This window comes from Martes martes, assembly GCF_963455335.1.
Source record: "Martes martes genome assembly, chromosome: 8".
NCBI lineage: Eukaryota > Metazoa > Chordata > Mammalia > Carnivora > Mustelidae > Martes > Martes martes.
The window spans coordinates 94,793,736-94,813,282 of NC_137895.1; the positions used below are offsets into that span (position 1 = coordinate 94,793,736).

General features: G+C 36.0%; 1 protein-coding gene across 8 annotated transcripts in view; it reads left to right on the forward strand.

Moving 5' to 3' along the window:
* SLC16A7 (solute carrier family 16 member 7) overlaps nt 1-9,573 on the forward strand; it is a 179,338-nt gene extending 169,765 nt beyond the window's left edge. For all 8 annotated transcript variants that reach the window (XM_080812534.1, XM_080812535.1, XM_080812538.1 and 5 more), the window contains one exon: nt 29-9,573. In XM_080812534.1, coding sequence (XP_080668660.1) covers nt 29-297 — 269 coding nt within the window. In that variant the 3' untranslated portion in view covers nt 298-9,573. The remainder of the gene's footprint in view (nt 1-28) is intronic.
* Nucleotides 9,574-19,547: the final 9,974 nt, after the last annotated feature.

Here is a 19,547-nt window from a genome sequence, read left to right on the forward strand (position 1 = left end):
GTCTTAAAAGATGTTTTCTGTCTGTTAGGTAAATTGGTGGATCAAACTGGACAGTATAAATACATGTATATAGCCTGTGGCGCTATTGTGTTCCTCTCAAGTGTGTGGCTGCTCATCGGCAACGCCATAAACTACAGATTGCTTGCGAAGGAAAAGAAGGAAGAAGAAAGGAACAAGAAACTGCATACGCCCGAGTCCAGAGAGTCTGAACCCTTGAACAAATCTAAACACCATGATGTTGATGTCAAAAGTACAAGAACAGAGAATAATTCCTCCGAAAGAGAAACTAATATTTAATAAGAATCACATCTCTGATTTCAGTGTTTATGACTTTCTTAGGAGTATTTTTTTTTTTCAAAAATTGGGAAAGTTTTTACTTGAAACTAGGAGTCATAATGAAGGATGGAGATGAGATTTTCCTCAATGGCGGGTTTTTATAGGTTTGTTTTTTAACACTTGTTTGGATAGTTCAGTTTTGAGATTATGCCTAGAAGGAATCCATGCAATGGGTTTATTTCCATACATGACTCTGGTTGTCATGGTTAAAATAATTTTAAAGTCTTCAGTGACTTCCAGTCTTGGTTACAGAGATCTGAATCCCAAACCCCTGGTTTAAGTACTTAGAAGGCGTGTGTTTATTCCAATAAGAATACCCTTTCCACATTTCATTTTTTAGTGTTAAATGGAATTGAAGGAAAATGAATTTTCTTCTAGTATGCACATGCACGCGCACATGCACGCGCGCACACACACACACTGACCTATAGGTACACACGTGCAGAGTATCCAACGAACAAGACAAGTAGGTTCAAAAAGAAAATTATCCCTTTTTTAACTTTAAAAATAAATCCACTGAGAATGAAGAAATCTGTTATATCTGCACACTACTTTACAATGTGAATTTTAAAGATAAGAACATCAGTGAAAATAAGAACGATCTTAATTTGAAAATGCAACTAACTGCGTAAAAAAATTTGCATGTATAAAATAAATTTGAAAAAAAAAGTCCATTTTAAACCATTATTTCTGAGCACTGTTATATTTGATTAATCCATGTACGTGATTTCTTTGAGGATGGTCATTAGTACCTGGTGCTAGAGAACAGAACTCTCAAATAATTTTCAGAATTCTTACTTCATATGTACATCAAATTAAAAGCCTAAGTGACTGCTCGCAATGAGCTACGTTCATTGATTTTAAAAGGATTTAGTTACAAATCCAGAAAGTAATAACCAGGGATTTTTTTTTTTTTAATCAGAACTCAGTCTACACTCACTGTCAGACTGCGACTTCAAAACAGAATATACCAAAATCCTGGTTGACAGGCCTACATATAGGCCAAATTCTAATTTTTCCCAACACATAACCGTGATCAGAGGATTACTGTTATGAGTGATCTGAGTAAAGCTGACTGAGAGTGAGAGGTGCTTACACTGAGGCCTCCCAGTTCTGTCATTTCTCACCCCTCCCTAAAATGCAAAAGCAAAACACCCAGAAACCCAAACAGGCCTTTCACTCAGCCACTGAAATTCCTCAGGCTATAAGGAATGGCCTCACTTTGAAATCCCACCCCCTCCTGATGAGGCTTCCTGCCGCCTGGGAACCTAACTGGGAGACTGTGAGAAAAGGTTTCTAGAACTGGAAGCTGCTCATGACTCCGTATACACACTTGTGAAGTTTGTCACAGGATAGCAAGAGGCCTGCAACATTGCCTGTTGCCGGCTGGTTTAATTTAGCAGTTTCTCATTTTCATAACGATGTTAAAACATCTGAGAATCTGAATTACCCTTGAATGTTCAGGCGTATGATAGTTACTGTGCACTGAGAACTATAAATACCATTTAGAGTAATACAATACTTTTAAACAAGAAAGAATTTGTGCCTTAGGGCTAAAGTCGTTTAGTATTTACATCAGTAAATCTGAAGTTTAAATTAAGAGTATGATTAATGAAAAACATTTAGTGCTTGATTATTAAAGTGATGTTACTCTTAAGATGTCAAAAGGAATTTGCTGTTCATTTTTTTTTTTTTTTAATTGCAGTGGAGGCAGATGGTATCTTATTTCCTATAAGATTACACCTGGACACCAAGCTTTTGTGATAGTTAACATTAAGGATTTGATTTGTAAAATTTATGCACTGGCTAAGCATGTGGCTCATATTTAGGAAGCTATATAAAGTCCCATATTTCATTTAGCATTCATTTTGTTTGCAGATGAAGAGGAATTTGTATTTTTTTTAATATTAAATAAAGCAACTTGTGCCAATACCATAGGTAAATAAATCAAGCAAAATGGGGCGGTGTATGGCCGTTTTAACTTAGTTTTGCCCAATCTTGAGTCTTGAATGAGCTACTTTCATATTATTAAGTGCTTTTGTATAGAACTCTGACTCGTCCTAAGAATCGCAACATTATAAATTGTGTGGTAGCTCCCCAATCTTAAACATTTCCCAAGAAATGCCTTCAATTCTCTGAGGATATGTATTTAGATTAATAATCATATAGATCCCAGGGGGAAATAAACATCAAAGTAATGATAGTGGGGTTTTGGGCCTGAGGCTTTAGTCCTTTTGTCCCCTGCTGGTGGGTGCATTCCAGTGCCTTCCTCCGTGGAAGAAGGTTCATTTATGTATTGATGAGGTTTGTGTCAGGTGAAAACTGATTCTTATCTGTTCTGTTGGTCTTTGATCATCTTCATTAACTTTTCATTTCTAACACTGTATAGTAAATTGTTGAAAAAGAAAGGGAAGTAAAATTGCACATTCAAAGCACATAATAATTCAAAGCCATGCCCAGCGATAGCTCTACACAAAGTTACAAATATGCACACATGTTCATTCCCACAATAAATGTTGAAAATTAATTTAGAACACACTTGAAACAGCGACATAGACTCACATACAGGATTGGGAATTATTTCAGAGTAAAATAATTATCTAGTCGTTCACTCTCTCCACTCCCTTGAACTTGTGAGTTTATTTGTTGCTTTAAGAGAATCTTTCAGAGACCAAGAAGAGAATATCAACCCAGAACATTCACGTAGTCTAGAGGAAGCAATATAGTTGGCCTCTGAGTCTGCAGTGATCAGTGTAGACCATATTACTTTCCCTAGGGGTGACAGGTTTTAGATGTTCAAGATGTCATGAAACGAAATCAGAGTACACCATTAAAATTCGTTTTAGTCCCATTACCCCACTGGGGAGTTGCTAAGAAGGGAGGTTATCAACCAGGGTACTAGAATAATTCATAATCACTGGCTACTTTAAGTATTTTTCTACTTGTGATAACTAGCAGCCCATATTTTTCACAATTGAACCTTAAATATGCCTTCACTGAGAATTTTGGGTATAGACTTGTCCTGACCTATCCCTACCCTCTTTCCTGATCCTTTTTTTGGGGGATCCAGTCAATACACGTTTAAGAGGCACTGGGTTAGGTTCTAGTGTATTTCAAGTTGGAAGACATGGTGTTTCCTCAATGTAGATTTACGTGAGTTTCATTTCTTTGGTATCAACATCCACCTGTTTTATCTCATGTCCCACCTCTAGACATTAGAAAATAGTAAAATAAGTTTGATATATTTGAATGTGTTCTTTAAAAATCTAGATTTTTTTTTTTTACTCCTCCTCTGGCTGCACATGACAATTGAGGATATAGAAAAAAGATGTATGATGTAAATGTAAGTTTTTATATTGATATTATAAAATACAGAGAAATCCTTAATCAGTTAATTGAAAATCATTTTCCATCTAAAGTACCTTTCTTTAAAAAAGTTCTCTCATATGTATCATGTGGCACACTTTTAATACAATGAAAAATCATGATTGTTAGGTTCCATTTAATAGGGAGAAAGGTTATTAAAGTGAGAAGGGAACTAATATTTACATTGTACATTTTACCTACATAATACCTTTTAATATTCAAACCAAATTATAAGTAGAGCTATTGACCTGATATAACAGATGAGAGAAGCAAAACAAAAATCAGACACACAAAGTTCAGCTAATTACCCAAAGTGAAAAGCAGTATGTGACAGATCCAGAACTAAAACTCGGATTTATCTAAAAGCAGAAAGAGCCCCTAGGGTGTTCACTAGCATGCTGCCTTCAATAGAATCTATAGAAGCAAAGGTAGATAAAACATAGATACAAAAAATGTAAACCCTATATAGCCAACCCATTAGGTTTAATGTAATTTGTATCTTGATTTATTTAGTGTTCATTAGAGACTGTTTGCTATAAACTGAGTGCATAATTTCAAGTTGCCTGCTTTTCTAGCCAATGCAAATTATACCAAATAATGGTAATGATTGTATAATAGCCATAATTGTTTTAATACGACTTTTTGCACGAAAATAATGACGTATTCATATAACTCAGGGATAATATATTTTCCCTGAGGTTGGATTTAGAAGAAAAATATTATTTTCTTTATGGATAAATAATTCCCATATTGGTTGCTACTTATTATGACTCAAAAAGTACTTCATACAAAACATTAAATTCAGAGTTACAGAGATTCCCATTTAGAGGAACATCCAAGCTACCAAAGAAACCTAAAAAGATTATAAGATATGAATGATTTTGGTTCATCTACAGAGTATGTATTTATTTTCATCATTTAATGTAACTGCCCCTACATCCTCACTGATTTTTCAAGTTTTCCTGGAACATCTGTTACTGCCATTGTCCCCTCTGTCCATTTGTCCTATAGTCAGAACAAATGTCCTTGCTTTTTTCCTTTCCCTCTAAGACTTTTGACATCCATAGAATAGTGTTCTCCTTCGCACTATTTTAGATACTGTACTTCTAGTGCAGCTTTCACAACATCACATGTGCTGCGTCTGGTCTTAATCAGTTGTGATGTGTAGGAATGGCTGTCTTCCTGGAACCAACAGTATGTACTTTTGACCATGACCTCTCGTCTTCACAAGTGAGGGAATTCCCGTGACTGGAGGCTTGAGGTATCCTGGATAAGGAAGGTGCTTATAATCTAGAAGACATATTGTTAATAGGAGTCTTCCTTGTGCATGATAAATATATAAATGAATATGACTTTAGGAATTTAGAAAAAAAAAATCAATCTTCCTGTCCTTGGCACTAACTGTCCTGGATGCTTCTAATCTTCTTAAAAGGCCTCATGGCTTTGAGAAACAAAGCTTACCATGATAGCACAGGGCCATTACATACCTTACATACTCTTTCAATGCAGTGAGATCCCCAATACATCTTAGCAAGTTGATTCCTTACCACCACACTTCACAGCACCAAGCAGCATCAAAATTATTCAGATATAAATTGAAATTAGAATCTTTACTTTATTCAACTCACTTTGTTTTTTAGGTTTTGATTTTTATACATCCATGTGCATGGTCTCCCTGCACTTAAACGCTGAGAGGCTCAATTATCAGTAATTATAGTGCTTGTATAATCAAAATCAGGAATTATCTTTGTTGATAATTAAAACATGAACAATTTGCTGAGCTCACATCATTTTTTGTAGCTCTCATTTTCTTTTCTCTGCTATCAGTTGTTTGTACACTATTTAATTTTCAACCCCTTCAAGGTCCTGCGATCTGCTTTATGTTAGTCTTCCCCCACACTGCTTTTCGTTTGCTTTATTCCACATCTGTGCAGTTCATGAGAGCATTGTTATAGTACTGAGAATCATGCTTTTTAGGTCTCCGCGTTAAGAGGAAAAGTAATATTGCAAACAGAATTTTTGGTGTTAGTAGAGCATATGGGGGTTTTTTAGACTGAATTATTTTTCCCATCCCAATCCTGAACCACCTTACCTTCTTATCTCCTTTTCTCATAATTATTTTTAAAAAGTATTTTCTTTCCACTATTTTTCACAATATGTAGGCCAGCTTCTTAAGCATTTTTCATCAATTCTGGGCATTTTTAATACAGAACTCTTGTTTCTTTGGCGGGTATAGTTACGCTCCCCTGTGTGCGTGAACGCCATGTTTTTTCGTCTCCACATGTACTGGTTAATAGTGTGAATAACATTCAGGAATATTTCAATAGGTGATTAATTGATTACCTTTTCAGCCAATACTTTTCTTCACATAGCAAAACAAGCTTTTTTGTTTAAAATTCAAATACGGCAAAAATAAACTAAAGAAGCTCTGTATGAAAACACTGCTACTCAATATTCTATCAAGACGTGAGTTGATAAGAAGTTCTGTTCGGATGAACAAAAGATCAGAATTCTTATAAGAATTTCAGGGTGAATTTTGAAACATATTCCTCCAAGCTTTTTATTCTGGGTTTGTTGTTATTTTACTTTCATATGCATCTAAGAAAGATTTTGAAGTTAGACCTAGTTTATAGGGCTTGTTCATTAGAGTACAAATTTTGGATATACTATTTAAAGGACTTTATTTTTCTACCACATGCTTTCTATTTGTAACTAAAGTATGAAGATTTATGAATTTGTGAGAAAGGACGTGAACTAAAGTGTTTATTTTTGGGGCACCTGGGTGTCCCGGTTGAGTGACCGAATCTTGGTTTCAGCTCAGGTCATGATCTCAGGGTCGTGAGATTGAGCCCCGAGTTGGGCTCCATGTTCAGCGTGGAGTCCGCTTGGGTTTCTCTCTCCCTCTCCTCCTGCCCCTCCCCTTGCTCGTGTTTTCTCTCTCTCTCAAATGCATAAATAAATCTTTGAAGTGTTTATTTTCTAAGCATTAGATGTAATTGTATTTTGATTTGTATTGTATTTTATTTTGATGTATTTATGTATCAAAAATATATTTAATTCATTTCATCTTCTCAACCCTTTAAGTTAGTTTGTTAGATATACACATTTTTACAGAATAAGACCAGAATAGGTTAAGGGCTTTACCTAAACATATATCTATCCTTTTAGTAAGTGCAGGGTAGGAAGTAGAACCCAAGTCTTTTGACTCCTGACCCACCTTTTTCTCAATTGCACAGCATAAGCCATCCTGTTTTATAGACTGAATACATATTCACCCAGAAACACTTATTCTACCCTTGCTTGATAAATCCTTTATTTCCAAAATAAGTATATTTCTCCTGAGTCATATTTTGCTAAATCATGTTTGTAAATTTAATTTGAAGAGTATTTAACGATTCCCACAGTAGGCAATTCTGAGTAAACTGGACATAATAATTGGTGGGATGAATGATTTTGCACAATATATGTGGCTATAGCAATATCTAAGTCATTAAAAATACTCGCCATTAATGTGTTTATAGAATCTGTGTGTCAATATTCCATTAACTCCTCCTTTCTTTATGTTCCTATTTTATTTTAGAAGCATCATTCACTTGTTTCCTAAAAATTTAATTCCAGAGCACAGAACCCACGATGCAAGTTTGTTAAATTATTAAGTTGTGTGTAAGAAATTATCATCATTGTATAACTTTGAATAGGACGCACCAACAATATTTCTTGATCTAAGAATCTGAGAACAAGTTAATAAAATTATTAGGAGAAGACCTATCTCAAAAATTCTTTCTTTATTAAATGGACATTTATGTAGTAGTTTTTATGTACTACGTTTATGTAGTACATGTGTTCATTATGTCATTAACACAAAACCTGACAACAGGTGTCTGGCAAGTAGAACTATAGTTTCTCTTATCTTCATGATACTATCTTCTTCTGTCCCCATTTTATCTAGATAGATTGGGGGGTCTCTTTTTTGATCCTATTTCAGAAAAAAAAAAATCACTTCTAAATAAAAAATCCCTAGTGAAGGGGAGATGGTTGCTATTAGGAATTTGCTCTGTACAAGTGTAAAAACAATCTATTCGATATTTGTTTGCTTAATTCATCAAGTATATTTACCCTAAGAACATACGTTAATAAAAGTTTTGATAAACTGATGTGTCACAGTAAAATCTTTCATGAACAGGGCCCGTGATGCCCTTGTAGTTAGTGACGTGTTTGGTTAGATTTAGGGAAACCGATATCCAAATATACTCAGTTTGTCTTGTCTGTGTGACAGGACAAGCCTGAGTAGCTGCAGTGAGTGCATCAATAAATAGAAGCCCCTTTCTTTGTAACTGATAAAAATGAGATCACAAATTACTTAAATATGAGTCGGGTATAGAAATTCCTGTGTTGAAGATGGGACAGTAAATTATTTCCATGTATTTGCTAATATTTACATTTGATTTGAAGCTTCTTACTAAAAAGCACTTCCCTCCAAATATTTTAAACTACTATATTGATTAATATTTCCTAGAATGAATATTTCCCTATTCTGAGGAATTCCTGAAAACATTTACTACTTATATTCTTCAACAAATATTTCTTTCTTATCCCATTGGTATGTATGGGCAAATATTAAAAGTAAGATTATTGGTATTAAAGTTATACATAATGACATGTTGCTAAGAAGACAGATATAAGACATTGGTTGGCAATGGCCAACGTAGCTAACTCTTGCCACAGTTCTTTAGGGGTTAATCTGTAGAATTGTTATTTTTTTTCAAATATAAATTGTATCTTGGGCTGTATTTTTATGATTTTTAAGTGAAAAGAATGTAGTTCACTTGTTCTCAAGGCACTTTAAAAAGCACTGAACAAATGTTCCTACTGTCACATGGTCTATCGACTACAATTACGATGATAGGAAAATGAAAAGAAATGGTAGATTTGCTTGACAGCTCAGGTGATCTAGTCAGTTATCTTTACATGACCTAAATCATGGCTGTACGTATTTCATTTTTCAACAAATCACTATGGTATGAAATAATTTAAATGGCAATTGAAGTTTTAAAATGTAAGGTAGAATGCACTTCTTTTTGCCTTCTTATTACTGAAAGTACTTAAAATGATTATTATTTGATCTTGGAATATATATTTATTTCTATAATTATTGCATATACAAGGTTCTGAACTTGGCAGATAAAACTTGAGGAAAAATTAACAAAATGAAAGAACCAGCAGTTTCATACAAATACATATTTCGTTTTTAACTAAACAATGTAGATTTATTTAAGTCAGTCATTAAGTCAGTCAGTCATTTATGTTGTTCATTATTTTAAAAGTATATTCAGTTCATATGTTCCTACATCATTTTTTTCCTAGTTCATTTTTAAGCAAATTTGTTGACTACTGAATAATCATTTACTGCTCAACTGTCATTTCTACTGTCTCCATTAATTGTAGTTTCTGTTTCTCTGCACAACTAATTTGCAACCAAATGTTGAAATCCTTTATGGGAGTACATATTTTGCCTGTAGTTTGGAATATACTTTCAAATTCATCTCCATCTTACTAGAATGTGAGCTCCTTGTGGACAAGGATGTTATCTTAGTTATAACAGCTTTAATGCCTAGAAAAGTGCCATGCACAGAAAAGTTCCTTTATTGAAATAAATGGATGGGTCTAGACTGTTAAATTAATTCTATAGTATCTTATGATGCGAGCTGAATGGGTATTAGAAGAATTCTCTGACTAATTTTCAAAGATACAGGAAACAAATACCTATAGCATTTTTGTTATCTAAAAATTGAAAGTATTTTGAGGATTTCATTTTTATTCCATTGGTAAGCATTCTATGCACGTTCCAAAATATACAGCACTTAAACTTCATGGTACATCTTAACTTGTTTTATTTACAAAATCAGAAATGTGCTTTTAGGCGTTCTAGAAATAAATGTTGACAATCATTTTATTGACCAAAGGTGCTACTTATTTTCTAATATTTATATTCATCATAAGTTCTCTTGTCTACTAAGCTTCACTTCTTCTTTTTTGGGTGGGGGAAGGAGGAGGAGCACACAAAACTAAAGTACCTTTTCATCTGAAATATGCAATTTAGCATTGTATATGTTCCTTTGTGCTCTGTTCTTATTGTATTTTAATTATTATTTCTTACTGCTCACTAACTTTTACTGCAGGCCTATGCTGTTTCTTGGAAAGTATATGCATATATATTTATATAATATGCAAGAAAAAAAACTGTATTGTGCATTAAATTAAAATTAAAATGACAAATAAATGTTCATGTTAAATTTTGAAACGAAATCTGTAGTTTTTCTTAAAGACCATTAAATGTGCTGTGCTACACTATGCTAATCAAAACAATTTCCAACATCAAATATTAGGGCACTGGAAGTCGAACGCAGCCAAAACACAAATCATTCTTAAGGGCTGAAATGAATGTCTACTGACTACAGCCAGCTGGAGTTGGGTATTTCCCTTCCCTCAAGTCAATTAGACTCTAATAAGCCCCAGCAGGTTAGGCTCTTGTTAAATTGTTTCTTCTGAGGACAGACCTTGTTAAGTAGAAATAGAATGCTCTGGAGTATTTTAAAATGGTTTCTTTTCCCTTCCCCCTGACAGAAGTATGAGGGCATTTTTCTCTGATATTCACTGTGAGCACATAGTAAAGCTCCCAGAGGAAGAAACAAAAAGTATGGTGCCCTCCCCTGACTGGGTTCCCCTGAAGTTTTTAATTCTCAGACTTTTCTACACTGGGACTTGAGCAATTCTGTCAGTTGCTGTTAGGTTTTCTTACCCTAGCACTGGTTCCTGTGGAGTATGCTGCTTGGAGGTTCCTGCTTGGTAAGTAGCGATTATTCGTATTTTCTTACCTATTCTCCAATTTTGGGAGTTGGGGGGAGGGGATGGCCTGCCTGCTCTGGTACCTCACCTCTCTTATGAGTCTAAGAAAAAATGTTGTTAGGACAGACTGGCCACTTCTAAGCTTTACATAACACTGGAAATCAGAAAGGTTTTGTTTTTAAAATTGCCTTTAAAATGGATCTCACCTTTCACTCATTTTTAATTCAAAATTTAACTTTTTTTAAAGATTTTACTTATTTATTTGACAGAGACCCAGCGAGAGAGGAAACACAAGCAGGGGGAGTGGGAGAAGGAGAAGCAGGCTTCCTGCTGAGCAGGGAGCCCGATGAGGGGCTCCATCCCAGGACCCTGGGATCGACCTAAGCCGAAGGCAGACTCTTAATGCCTGAGCCACCCAGGCACCGTCAACATTTTAATTTCTGTCATGAATTCTTATCCCCATGTTATTTCAAATTAGTGATTACTACAGAACACTCCTAAAAGAAATTGAAGAAGACACAAAAAGATGGAAGACCATTCCATGCTCTTGGATCGGAAGAATAAACATCGTTAAAATGTCTATACTGCCCAGAGCAATCTATACTTTTAATGCCATTCCAATCAAAATTCCACCAGTATTTTTCAAAGAGCTGGAGTAAATAATCCTAAAATTTGTATGGAATCAGAAGTGACCCCAATTGCTAAGGAAATGTTGAAAAACAAAAATAAAACTGGTGGCATCACGTTACCTGATTTCAAGCTTTACTACAAAGCTGTGATCACCAAGACAGCATGGTACTGGCATAAAAACAGACACATGGACCAGTGGAACAGAGTAGAGAGCCCAGATATGGACCCTCAACTCTATGGTCAAATAATCTTCGACAAAACAGGAAAAAATATCCAGTGGAAAAAAGACAGTCTCTTCAATAAATGGTGCTGGGAAAACTGGACAGCCATATGTAGAAGAATGAAACTCGACCATTCTCTTAACACCATACACAAAGATAAACTCGAAATGGATAAAAGACCTCAACGTGAGACAGGAATCCATCAGAATCCTCGAGGAGAACATAGGCAGTAACCTCTTTGATATCAGCCACAGCAACTTCTTTCAAGATATGTCTCCAAAGGCGAAGGAAACAAAAGCGAAAATGAACTTTTGGGACTTCATCAAGATCAAAAACTTCTGCACAGCAAAAGAAACAGTCAACAAAACAAAGAGGCAACCCATGGAATGGGAGAAGATATTTGCAAATGACAGTACAGACAAAAGGTTGATATCCAGGATCTATAAAGAACTCCTCAAACTCAACACACACAAAACAGACAATCATATTAAAAAATGGGCAGAAGATATGAACAGACACTTCTCCAATGAAGACATACAAACGGCTACCAGACACATGAAAAAATGTTCATCATCACTAGCCATCAGGGAGATTCAAATTAAAACCACATTGAGATACCACCTTACACCAGTTAGAATGGCCAAAATCAGCAAGACAGGAAACAACGTGTGTTGGAGAGGATGTAGATAAAGGGGAACCCTCTTACACTGTTGGTGGGAATGCAAACTGGTGCAGCCACTTTGGAGAACAGTGTGGAGATTCCTCAGGAAATTAAAAATAGAGCTTCCCTATGACCCTGCAATTGCACTACTGGGTATTTACCCCAAAGATACAGATGTAGTGAAAAGAAGGGCCATCTGTACCCCAATGTTTATAGCAGCAATGGCCATGGTCACCAAACTGTGGAAAGAACCAAGATGCCCTTCAACGGATGAATGGATAAGGAAGATGTGGTCCATATACACTATGGAGTATTATGCCTCCATCAGAAAGGACGAATACCCAACTTTTGTATCAACATGGACGGGACTGGAAGAGATTATGCTGAGTGAAATAAGTCAAGCAGAGAGAGTCAAGTATCATATGGTTTCACTTATTTGTGGAGCATAACAAATAATATAGAGGACAAGGGGAGATGGAGAGGAGAAGGGAGTTGAGGGAAATTGGAAGGGGAGGTGAACCATGAGAGACTATGGACTCTGAAAAACAACCTGAGGGTTTTGAAGGGGCGGGGGGTGGGAGGTTGGGGGAACCAGGTGGTGGGTATTAGGGAGGGCACGGATTGCATGGAGCACTGGGTGTGGTGAAAAAACAATGAATACTGTTATGCTGAAAATAAAAAAAAACAAAAAAAAAACAAAAAAACACAAAAAAAACTACATTTTCAGAATAATTAGGGAAATGGTTCTGAGAGTTACCAACCTAAAAAGTGTTGCTTTTATGCAAAACTTATATGCCTATTATTTAAAGGTCAGTGGGGCATTGTTATTAAAATTTGTGCCCATCTCACCTACTAACAAACTATCTTGATTCAATCCTGTCTAGAATGAAATTGATTTCACACAATCATAGTATTGGATGGAAAATGAAATGTAAACACTTCCAATTCTATCTCACTGGTAATAAAACATATATATTAGCTATTACTTTTATCGATTATGAGCTCTTCCCCCTTTTTTAAAGATCCTCCCTTTTGAATATAATTTTACCTCATGAAGCCATTTGCTCATTTCAATAAATTAAAATGTATATGAAATTCCCTACTAACCCATTATTTATTTTTTAGCATTATTTATTAAAGAGAGAGAGAGAGAGATTGAGCATGAGCTGGAGAGGGAGGGAGAACCTTGAGCAGACTACGCACTGAGCTTGGAGAGGAGGTAGGGCTCAGTCTTACAACCATGAGATCATGACTTGAGCTGAGACCAAGAGTTGGACTCTTAACTGACTGTGCCATCCAGGCGCCCCCCTCCCATTATTACTTTACTATAACTCATCGCTATTAGACTATTGCAAAAGGAATGTATTATTGCAAATAAGCAAGGTGTGTCACATGTGCTAGTTGAGTTGTAACTGGTGTCTAGAGGTTTTCTGTACACTGATTTGGCCAACTTCACAAAGTGGTGTTGATAGGGGTTATAAATGAAGAAATGAATAAAAGTATAAAAAGCACACAAGAAGCTACATACATTGTAAACCGTGCCACTTTATTCAGTTGACAAATATATTGGAATACATACAACTATAGAAACATTTATTCTAAATGCTGAGTTTACAGTAAACAAAATAGTAAGACATTCAGACCTCATGGAACTTAAGTTCTACTGGAGAAAGCAATAAAAAATTAAACCATTTACTATGTTAGATACTAGGTGCTAGGGAAGATAATAAAGCAGGGAAGGAGATAAGGTGGTTGCAATTTTGGACAGGGTGGAAAGTGTGGATGACATCTGTGTAAAAACATGAAGGAGGTGAAGGAATAAGATAGATTACTGATGGAAGAACATCCCAAGCAGAGCAAATTGTAATGTCTGGCAATTTCAAGAAGTGGTAGGATGTTTAGCCTAGCTAGAAGAGCGAGCATGAAGGAGGGAAGCTGTAGATGGGATGGGGGGAGGGATTAGGGATCATTTTTAGAGACTGGTCAAAGGACTTTGACTTGTACACTGAAGGAAAATAGCTTTTTTTTTTTTTTTTTTACTTTCATCCAGATGTATACAAAAAGGAAAACTCATGCAATTGTAGAAGAAACCTACCATCAACAACGTTCTACCATTCCCCCTATTTACCACACCCCATCTGTGGTCTCCGTTCTAGCTCACACAGGTCTTTAACAGTCTATTTTTAGCATCTAATCCTCCAGTCCATTTTTCCCCATGACACTTTATTCACATTCTAGCTATATTTTTTATCAAATAACTACCACTTTTCCAAATAGTCAATGAAACCTATTTCATGAAGAAAAAAAGATCAAAATCCTGAGCATGGTATTAAAATTCTCATCAGCTATTGCTACTTCCAGACTTATTTCTCAGTAAATCCTTTGGCAATTTCTGAAATATAGTCACATGGGTTGCTCATTTTTATATATGCCATTTCTTTTTGTCTCATGCTACTCCCTAAACCTATAATATTTTTTCTCATTCCTTAACCTGATGAATTCCTACTTATAAAGGTTCAGCAAACGTTTTTCAGCTATGGACTTTTGCTAGAAGACTTATGAGACTTTAGTTAAGATGAGCAGCTTAAATATATACATGTAATACCACCCATTCCATATTCTGAATAAAATTATCAACAGGCTTAGAAAAATAATCTACATTTGCACTTGAAATAGGGAAAAATTATGTAAGTGTACCAGAAGCTAAAAATTTTTTTCTAGTTACAGTGTAGAATGGCCGTGTACAAAATGCCATAAGAACATTCCTTTTTGGGGGGGAAAAATGAGAGAGAGAGAGACAAACCAAGAAACAGACTCTTTACAGAGAACAAACTGATGGTTAGCAGAGAGAAGGTGGCGGAATGGGTGAAATAGACGATGAGGATTAGGGAGGGCACTTGTGATGAGCACTGGGTAATATATGGAAGTGTAGAATCACTGTAATGTACACCTGAAGCTAGTATTACACTCTATGTTAAGTAACTGGAATCTAAATAAAAACTTAAAAAAAAAAAAAGCAACGAAATAGGAACTTCTACAAGCTCTGGCCTTCACTGCACTCTCCTATGGGTACACCCACATTTTCTTTTCTTTTTTTTTTTTTTTTAAGATTTTATTTATTTATTTGACAGACAGAGATCACAAGTAGGCAGAGAGGCAGGCAGAGAGAGTGGGGGAAGCAGGCTCGGGGCTCAATCCCAGGACCCTGGAATCATGACCTGAGCCGAAGGCAGAGGCTTTAACCCACTGAGCCACCCAGGCGCCCCAACACCCACATTTTCTGATGGCTATGATGTAGGGTTCCAGACACCTTCCCTGTTGACCACTAGGGATTCCAGACCTTGCTGCATCACTAAGCCCATATTCTATTATCTTTGAGCCAAGTTCTGTAGCTCCCCTGGATTGGAGAATACCACAGAGACAGAAAACAGTGGTGGGAATGTGGATTTCTTTTCCTTTGTTAAATTAGAAATTAAGGGGCGCCTGGGTGGCTCAGTGGGTTAAAGCCTCTGCCTTCGGCTCAGGTCGTGATCTCAGGGTCCTGGGATCGAGCCCCACATTGGGCTCTCTGCTCAGCCCGGAGCCTGCTTCCTCCTTTCTCTCTGCCTGCCTCTCTTCCTACTTGTGATCTCTGTCTATCAAATAAATAAATAAAATCTTTAAAAAAAAATATTATTCTGTGCTTTGTCCCCCGGTAGAGTATAAGGCTTTGATAGGCTACTATTTCAACAAACCAAAGGCTGGGCTCCTAGTATTTTCCTCCAATACATGCCTATTTATCTGGCTTCTGTTTATTTCCAGTACAGTGACCTGAAGAAGACAAATAAGATTTGAGTCCTTTAAAAAGCAAAACACTCCAGGGGTTCCTGGGTGGCTCAGTGGGTTAAAGCCTCTGCCTTCGGCTCAGGTCATGATCTCAGGGTCCTGGGATTGAGTCCCTCATTGGGCTCTCTGCTTGGCAGGGAGCCTGCTTCCCTTCCTCTCTCTCTCTGCCTACTTGTGATCTCTGTCAAATAAATAAAATCTTTAAAAAAAAAAAAAAAGCAAAACACTCCTAACATTTGCTCCCTATCAAATGTCCCCTACTCCTCTTATGAACTCCTGTTTTACTCATTTAACTAAGATATAAAACTCAAAGTTTTCTATAAACTTTCATCTGGTTAATAATCTCTCTGGTTTTAGCCCTTTGTTAAGTCACTATTTCCAGAGTCTGATTTTTTCCCCCAACTTATTGAAGTATACTTAAAAAAAAATTATATATATTTAAGATGTGCAATAAGATGTTTTGATATACGTTGCAAAATGACCACAATCAGCTAATTAACATATGCATCACCTCCCATAGTTACGATTTTATGTGAGTGAGGTGGCAACAGAAATGGACTCTTAGCAAATCCTAAGTGTACAAAGAGATTATTACCTGTAATTATTATACTGCATGTTAGATCTTCAGAACTTGGTTATCCCTCATAACCAAAGCTTTGTACCCTTTTACCAGCATCTCCCCATTTATCCTACCTCCCAGCCCCTGGCAACCACTATTTTACTCTCTTCTTTCATGAGTTCAACTTTTTTTTTAAGATTTCACATGTAAGTGAGATTGCATAGTATTTGTCTTTCTGTGTTTGGCTTATTTCACTTAGCATAATGTCCTCTAGTTTCATCCCCGTTGTCCAAATGGCAGGATTTCTTTCTTTCTTGTGGCTGAATAATATTCCATTGTATATATACCACATTTTCTTCATTCATTCATCTGTCCATGGACAGACTGTTTCCATGTGCTGTCTTTTGTGAATAGTGCTTCAGTGAACATGGGAATCCAGATATCTCTTTAAGGTACTGATTTCATTTCCTTCAGTATGTACACAGAAATGGAATTGTTGAATCGTATGGGAGTTCTATTTATAATTTTGCGGAGAATCTGTATACTGCTTTCCATAGTGGCTGTACCAATTTATATGCCTGCCAACAGAACACAAAGTTGCCCTTTCTTTACATCCTCACCAACACTTGTAATTTTTTGTCTTTTTGATAATAGCCATTCTAACAGGTATGAGCTGATACCTCATTTTGATTTTTATGTACGTTTCCCCAATGATTAGTCATGTTGAACATGTTTTCTATATGTTAGCCATTTGCATGTTTTGTTTTGAGAGCTATTCACGTCCTTAAGCCAGTTTCCAAGTTGGGTTAATTTTAGCTATTGAGTCTAGGAGTTCCTTATGTATTTTGAATATTAACTTCTTATTGGGAATATGGCTTATAAATATTCCATTCTATGATTGTCTTTTCACTCTTTTGATTATTTCCTCCACTGTTCAGAAGCTTTTTTTAGTTTAATGCAATCCCACTTGTCTGTTTTTGCTTTTGTTGCCTTGTGCTTTTGATGTCCTATCCTGCCCACCCCCCCAAAAAAGAAAACCCAGAAACATTGCTTAGACCAATGTCAAAATATTTTCCTGATATTTTCTTCTAGGGGTTTTATGGTTTCAGATCTTGAATTTTAGTCTTTAATATATTTTGTGTACACTTTTGTATATAGTGTGAGATAAGAGACCAACTTCATTCTTCTGGATGTTGGTATGTGGTGTTTCTATCACCATTTATTGAAAAGACTATTCTTTCCCTATTGTACGTTCTTTGTACTCAGCAGAGATCACTTAACTGTAGATACATAGATTTCTTTCTAGGCTCTCTATTCTAGTTTAAAACATAGAGCATCTCCTCTTACCAGCTCCCTCAGAAACTCTGGGATTCTCTGTCCTTGGATGATTTGGGGTCATATGCCCCTCTTATAACCAATCCCTGTATCTAAGGCAATTCAGGCTAAGTCTCAAATGTAGCCCTGGCCTAGAGCCCATTCTGAACTTTGTGGCCTGAGTGTGGGTGGAAGATGTGCCCCCAAAGTCAACTTGAAATGCTGCACCAGAGAGCAGAGGACGCTGGGTAGCCAAAAACAAAAATGGCTATATTAAACAAAAAAAAAAAAAAAAGAAAGAAAGAAAAAGAAAAACTGATGACTTCAAGTTGCTATGTTTCTATTGATTATGTTTTTTTTTCATTTTGAATTTGCTTTAATGTGATAACTGATGCCTCATGAGGTTCAAATTAAAAACCTCATCATCATTATCATTATTGTATCAACCTTCTTGACTTCTCTATGAAAGGCACTCACTAAAATGAAGTTTGCTCATTACACAAAGTGGAAACTCATTTAACCATTTCCTATTTTAAGGACGAATTGACTATAAAGCATAACTATATTCACTATCACAATGTTAAACTTTCATATTTCACTCTTTAAGCTTAATTATCAACAAGAAAATATATTTAGAGCCATTTTCTACATTTTCTTCTTCATAAAATTTTCTTTGTATATATTGTTTTTACAACTTTTATTTTAAAATTAAGTAAAAAAAAACAAGAAATAAAATTAGGAAGTCGATTTAAAGCTTGGGTAGGAAGTCAATTTAAAGCTTGGGTCTGCTGGTTTTATATACTATCAAGACTCCATGTTCTAGCAAATGAAAATTACTTTGAAAACATGTTGATAAAATGTAAATCACTTGAATATAATTTTCAGAAAAATATATTACCAAAATTTTATATTTACATTAGGAAATTGGTGGAATCATATGCATTTCTCTAAAGCTAATTATTTTCTCACAGAATTTTTCATATAACATGTTAGATATAGGATACTTTTAACAAAAGTAGTGTGAAGAGGTTTGTGTAGAGATATCACAGAAAAAAAGTGTGACAGAAATATGCAGCTATCCTCACGCTCATGTGTGTGGATAATGTGCATATACATATATTTATGTATGTATGTGTGTATAATTACATATTGTATATGTATATATATAAAAAAACTGTGGAATCTAAATAAAAGTCAAAGTCACAAAAAGTAGAAAAGTAGTTGGCAAGGGGTTGGGGTGGGAGGAAGGATGTGGGAGAGGCTGGTAAAAGGGCATAAACTCTCTCTTATACGATGAATAAGGTCTGAAGGTCTAATGTAAAACATGATGAGTAGAGAGTTAAGATGGTGAAGGAGTAGGGGACCCTCATTTCATCTGTTCCCTGGAAGTCAGCTAGACAGTGATCAAATCATTCTGAATACCTGCAAAATTAACCAGAGATCTGAGAAAAGAAAGGCTGCAGTTCTACAAATAAAAAAGCAACCACTTTTTACAAGGTAGGAGGTGAGGAGAAGTGAATCTGAGGCAATATATCAGAAGATAAGCTTTGGCGGAGAGAGCCTCTGAAAGTTGGCTCCCAGAAAGTAGTATCGGAGCACAAAATTGGAACTTTTAGAAGTCTACCGGAAAGGTGCCCCGGGGGTGAAGTGGGTAGACTCCCAGGTGGGAAAGTGTGGTCTCAGGACCCCCAGAGCCACACAAAGAATGGGGTGCATGTGTGTGGCAGAGTTCCCAAGCGCCAGAGCCGGGGAGCTGGCTGCAAACAGTGAGCCCAGGTGCCAGTATTCT